Below are 6649 nucleotides of genomic sequence, written 5' to 3' on the forward strand. Positions count from 1 at the left end.
TATACACACACACAGTATATATATATATATATATATATATATACATACACAGTATATATATATATACATTTTACATAATAAAATATAAAATTTTATGGCCTATAAAAAAATATATTTTAATTGGTAAATTCACCCACCATTGTCAGATGTGGCAAAAAGCTCATTTTGCACCCTGCTTGACCACCCTCCTAAAATAATAAGCATGACATTATCTCCAGTATTACTTTTATACGCAAACGTGTCAAAGTGAGCGACCCACAGGAAATATGTTTTCCGATCATTTTAAAAAGCCTTTCTGGGATAATTCATCTTTGTCTTAGAGGGCCAGTGGAATTTGTACTTCTACTCATGCTGGCGCAAAAACCGTCCTGTGGTAGACGTACAACATAGCTGCTGAACCCTTCTGAGGAGTGAAACGAAGCGTGTCCTGTTTCTCTCTCACCTTGTCCTGCTCCAGCTGCTCGATGAGGTTCTTGGCGTCTCCCAGCTGTGTGATCAGCTTCGTCTTCTCTGTAGTGTGGAGTTCCTGGTAAACACACGGATGACAGACGATGAGTGTACCTTGATGGATCTTAACACATTACTCTCAGAATAATAATCAACACTTATTGAGTATCTATCATAAAGACCCCAGAGCCAGCTGGTCTAGACAACCTGGATTAGAAAAAAAAGTGAGATGCTTGGAAACGTAACGGCCAGCTGGAAATGTACTGACCTGAAACTTCGACTTGCAATGTGGAAAAAAAAGTTCGGTTGAATGTCAAAAACTCTTTGCACATTCAATAAGTCTGGCTACACAAAATTTGAACTGTTAAGCACATAAACAATGTTAACTGGGGTCTTTTATCATATTTCTGTTGCAATGCACCCAGGAACAAGCCAAAAACACTGTAATGCAAGGCTTTGCAACGGTTAAATGCCTTCATACTGATCTTCCAGATTACTATAGTATATATTTCATCACCAGGTGATTACATTAAAACAGCAACCAAGGAGCTGTGAATAATTATCGCTGCCTCCCGCCACAGATAAACACACACACACACACACACACACAAAGCAGGCCACATCCACATCACAGCAGCCCGTGGAGTCGTCGCACCAGACCGACAATCAAACCTCAATTACAGCCCAGGACAGCAGCCAGCGGTTGTGGCGCGTCGCCTCAGCACAGAACGCCACTCTGTTAGGGAACAGCGGTTACTTCCTGTTTCCTGCTGGTTTCCCTGAACTGAAGATTTTGACACTCACGACTCAAAAAAAAATTGCTTTGGAAAAAAGCATCTGCTAAATGAATGAATGTAAATGTAAATAAATGTATTTTTTGATCACAGGGTGCAAAATCGACATTCGATCAAGACCAAATGCAAATAAGTCAAAAAATAAAAATAAAATGTATTATTTCAGTGTTATTTTATATATTATTATTTTTGTATTTGGTTCAAAGACGTTAAGATGTCCGCATCAAAATAAATTGACAAAAGTGATTTTATGTCCATAGAAAGCACATTAAACATAAGTAAAGTGTCTACTTTTAAGGTTACCAATGGGCAAAACCTAGGATAGTGGCAAATTTGAAAAATGTAAAATTACAATTAATTAGTATTTGGGGTCAAAGTAATTAGTCTTTTAATATGTCATAAAATGATTTTGGTTGTAAATATGCCTGAAAATATTGTTACACTGAATGACATTTTAGTGGGTCTCTTCTGTAAATCAGGGAAAAATGTATGATATTTATTTTTTGCTCAGAAAAACAAAAACTTTTTAATTTTTTTTGTGAAAAACAACAACAATTTAAAGCAGTATTACACTTATCGTTTTTATGCTTAAACCCTTTTTCGTCTTTGACCCATTTATATAAATGCATATTACACAGATATTATTCAAAGATAACTGAAATGGCACAAAATAAATGAAAATAAAAGCACAGAAAATGCTTGATTTGATTTTTATTTATTTTCTATTATTTATTATTTTTATGTTTTTAAATATTTGCATACATTTTTTATTAATTAATCATTTTTTATTATTATTTTGAAACACTTTTTTTATATAGATTTGTGGTGTTTGCACAGGCAAGAATCATTATTACTATTGTTCAAACAATCTGAACAAACTTCTACAGCTTAAAATTAAACTTTGGTGCATAACTATGTGCTTCGGACAAGAATGATTCCTCAAACTTCGCGGTTTATTGACAAGAGGTTTTACAACGTAATTTAACTTATCATTTTGGTCTGGACTGTGATAAAATGCCCGAAAAAATCCTATATCATAGACCAACATATATACACCTTAAAGTAGACTCTTTTAACTTGGTCTAGTAAGTAACCACCTAGCAACCAGAACACCATAGCAACCACCAATCAACACAATAACACTCTTCACTCAGAAACTGCTAGTAAATTTCACAAAAAAATAATAAAGAAACAGCAAGTAAAACACTGAATTAAATGTGAAATTTTGTTTTCTGTTAAGTGTAATCTTTGTTTAATTTACAATGGGTTTTTTTCTCTCCAGTGTACGCCTGTCTTCACAAAATGTAAAAATCTAGTTTTATTCTTCTAGCTTAATTTAAAGCTGCACTTCAATGTTTCACATAAATCTGAAATGATTTAGTGATGAAGCAAAGTAAATGAAGAGTAAATCACTGAGTTGAGCTTCAGCTGGTGTGTTTTAGTGCGAGCGAGTGTGACGGTGGGATCGGACGGGCTGTAATGCGTGTCCGTACACTGTTTGAGGCAGTGAGAGGTTAATGTTAACCCTCTGAGCGCTGTACCCACACACAGCACAAACACATCACATCCACAGGAACACACTCACAGCCCTCCGCCCGCTACCTCACAAACACACACACACACACACACACACAAATACAGCAGTACCAGCCACATCACCACACACACACACAGTGCCAAACACGCTCCCAAAGACAAGACCATGAATTCATTCAAATAAAATAATACATTAAATATAAATAAAATAATATTAAAACATGCATGAATAAAATGAATAAAAAATAAAATATAAACCATGTAAATATAAAATAAAAAAATTAAATAAATAATGTATGAAAAAGTGAAAATAAATTAAATTAAAAAATAAATAAAACTAAAACTAATCCTGGATAAATAAAATATAAAATTAAATAATAAATAAAAAATAATAAACCATGTGTGAATAAAATAATGTAACACCCAAAGACAAGACCATGAATTCATTCAAATAAAATAATACATTAAATATAAATAAAATAATATTAAAACATGCATGAATAAAATGAATAAAAAATAAAATATAAACCATGTAAATATAAAATAAAAAAATTAAATAAATAATGTATGAAAAAGTGAAAATAAATTAAATTAAAAAATAAATAAAACTAAAACTAATCCTGGATAAATAAAATATAAAATTAAATAATAAATAAAAAATAATAAACCATGTGTGAATAAAATAATGTGACAAAATATAAAACAAAAATAAATTATAATAAAAAATAAAATTAAATATAAAACATGCATATTTTAAAAAATGAATCATAATATGTAAAAAAATAAATCACGTATGAATTAAGTAAAAATGAAAATAAAAAATAAACAACCTAAAATAAACCCTGCATCAATAAAACATTAAAAAAAAAAAAGATAATATAATAAAATAAACCATGTATAAATAAAATAAAATGCAACAAAAAATAAAATACTTAATTTTTTTTATATATATATATATATAACTATGTATGAATAAAATAAAACAATTAAAACAACTACAACAAACTCTGCATGAATTAAATAAAATATAAATTTTTTTTATTAAAATAAAATATAAAAAAAATAAAAATGTCATTTTACTCAAGAACACAAAGGTGATAGCTCAATAAATAACCTCATATAGGGTTTGAACCTGATGCCCTTCCGTTGCAAGTTCAGGTCTTTAACCACTATGCTACAGCTACCAACTAATAAATCCCTAACCAAACCTAGATGTTCTTCATGTTTTGTCTTATTTAATGTTTCTGTACCTTCATTTTCTCAAGCTCTTGCAGTCTCTCCTGCAGCTGCTGCTGTAAAACCTCGTTCTCGCTGCTCAGCTGAGCGCTGCGCTCTTTACTGGATCGAATCATCTCTTTACATCTCTGCAGGAGACTCTCTTGCCTTTTGATTCGCTTCTGAAGCGCCTCAAGGTCCACCGCGCTGCCTGGCTCTCCGCTTCCCTCTGCTGGCCACACACACAAAACACAAACGGGTTAAAGACGACTTTGATGTAGAAAAACGTTATGTGTACTTGGAAACCTGCACACACCTGTGTTAAGCATCGAGCCGTCGTCTTTCGAGGGGCTCTGAATGTCAGAGGTCGCGTCAACCGTATCTGTGGACTGAGAGGTCTCATCTTCTGATGAAAGCACACCTCCAGACGCCTGCAGACGTTTCTTCAAGAGAGACACCTGAAGACAAACAGCTTCAGTATCACCTCAGATAACTAGGAGATGCACAATCCAAGATAAACACACACACAGAACACGCACTTGTGTCTGAAGCACAGTGATCATCTGGTCCTTCTCCTCCAGAGCAGCATCAAACTCCTCCTGCAGGTGTTTCTTGGCCTGCTGGTCCATCTGTAGCTCCTGAGGAGGAGATATGAGGCTCAATATCTCAACATTGAAAAAATAGAAAACTATACATTAATAATAAAATCTACAAGTTCTATATTTATGTTACATACGTTATATAAATAATTTGAAAGTATTTAAAGAAATGCATATATATATAAATTATATATTAATATCATGTATAAAATATTACATAAAAATAACAATTCGAAAGAATTCAAAAAAAAATTGTGTGTGTGTGTATATATATATATATTAATGATAAAATATACAAATAACTAATAATATATAATCATCATACAGCATAAAACAAATATAAACTATATATATGACAATTTATCAAATGAATTAAATACAATAAAAAGCACATTAAATCCATATATTTTTATTTATTTTGTTTTATTATTTATTTTATTCATGCATGTATTTTATAAATGTTTTCATGCCAAGGTTATTATAGTTAACTAAAACTAAAAACTTTAAGCTAGTTTATTTCAACATTTATTTTTTAAATTTAGTTTAACTTGAAGTACTATAATGACTAAAATAAATTATAAAAAAAAATATATAGACATGTTTTAAAAAAATGACAAAAACACAACGTAATTACTAAAACTTTAACTAAAATGAAAATGAAAATATAAAAATAAAAACTGATTCAATAGTATAAAATGGTATTCCTATGGTATACTAAAATAAAAACAGCTTCATGCAAGGTTTATTTTTATTTAATTGTATTCATGGTTTATTTTATTTTATTATTATTATTTTTTTTTTTTTACTCAAATATTTCATATATTGTGCCCATCCCTCTCACAATCAATCAAAAGAGACAGACAAAATCCTACACTCTGCAAACATCTGAAACTCTGAACCATATCTCTCAAACGTCACTTTGCAGACGTTCATGCTTCCTTTAAGTACACAGTGTGAAGCGAGGACTAATAGAGATATAAGAGCTATTTGACGGTAGAGCCTGTGATGAAGAATTAATGTGTGTGCCAGACGAACCTCCCTGAGCTCTCCTATTCTTCTCAGGGATTTATCTTGACTCTGGCTGAGGATGGCCTGAGAGACACACACACACACACACACACACACACAGAGAGAGATGAATGACAGACTAATATCAGCGCCAAACCTCACAGCAGAGCAAATACAGCAACTCATTAAAGGAAAAACATCAGGAAAACATTCCTCCAGCTGCACGTAAACTACAGTCATTTATTCTGCAGCATCGACTGAATATGAAATTACCTGAGTTTTCTCTTTATCCCGCAGTACAGTTCGGTAGGCTGTTACCAACTAAGAGAGGAAAAAAAGAGAGAGAAAACATCAGTCTATTAATAATGATCAACTCTTTTCACAAATCAAACTGTCCCATTCCCAAATCAGGGATCACAGAATGAAATAAAACACATCTAAAGTAAAGGTGGGAATTTTTATTTTGTCATGTGCTTAATAATATGAATAATAACAACCTAAATACATCTTCAGTTAGCACTGATTGGACTTTAGTATTATTTTAGAATTATTTATACACTACTACTTGTTAATATTTTGAATTAGCTTTTATTTTTAGGTTTTGAGATTTTCAGTTTTTATTTTAATTTTAGTATAAGTTTTTATAATTTTGTTACATTAATAGATTTTTATTCATGTTTCAATTTTAGCAATTTTATGATGAATGGATCACTTTACTACTTGAGCTGAAATGTATATATTTCAGTTAGTTACCAATTTTCACCTAAATTTGTTCTAATTTTTAAGTTGACATTTTTTATAATTTTCTGTTTCCGTTTCAATATTAAACTTTTAGTAATTCTTTATGAGTTTTGTCATTTTTATTTATTTATTTTTTTATAAAGCTTTAATTAATTTTTATTTCCATTTGAATTTCAGTAATTTTAGGATGGATGGATGTTTTAGTATTTCAACTTATTTCAGTTAGTTGCCAGTTTTCGTTTACGTTAGTTAAAATTTTTGTTTACATTTTTTTTTATGCCTTTCAAATTATCCCCCTCCCCCCCCCCC

The 6649-nt window shown here is 31.1% G+C and overlaps 1 protein-coding gene across 7 annotated transcripts in view; it reads right to left on the bottom strand.

The window, feature by feature from the left end:
* Nucleotides 1–6649, bottom strand: part of LOC107733336 (golgin subfamily A member 4-like) — a 42175-nt gene that overhangs the window by 24079 nt on the left and 11447 nt on the right. For 6 of the 7 annotated variants that reach the window (XM_016544916.1, XM_016544915.1, XM_016544914.1 and 3 more), the window contains 6 exons: nt 5873–5920; nt 5627–5683; nt 4532–4630; nt 4309–4450; nt 4028–4224; nt 443–526 (listed from right to left, as the gene is read on the bottom strand). In XM_016544916.1, the coding sequence (XP_016400402.1) occupies nt 443–526; nt 4028–4224; nt 4309–4450; nt 4532–4630; nt 5627–5683; nt 5873–5920 (627 nt within the window). The remainder of the gene's footprint in view (nt 1–442; nt 527–4027; nt 4225–4308; nt 4451–4531; nt 4631–5626; nt 5684–5872; nt 5921–6649) is intronic. The other variant, XM_016544911.1, reaches the window with a different exon arrangement.

This window comes from Sinocyclocheilus rhinocerous, unplaced genomic scaffold (assembly GCF_001515625.1).
Source record: "Sinocyclocheilus rhinocerous isolate Xijiao unplaced genomic scaffold, SAMN03320098_v1.1 scaffold790, whole genome shotgun sequence".
NCBI classification, from domain to species: domain Eukaryota; kingdom Metazoa; phylum Chordata; class Actinopteri; order Cypriniformes; family Cyprinidae; genus Sinocyclocheilus; species Sinocyclocheilus rhinocerous.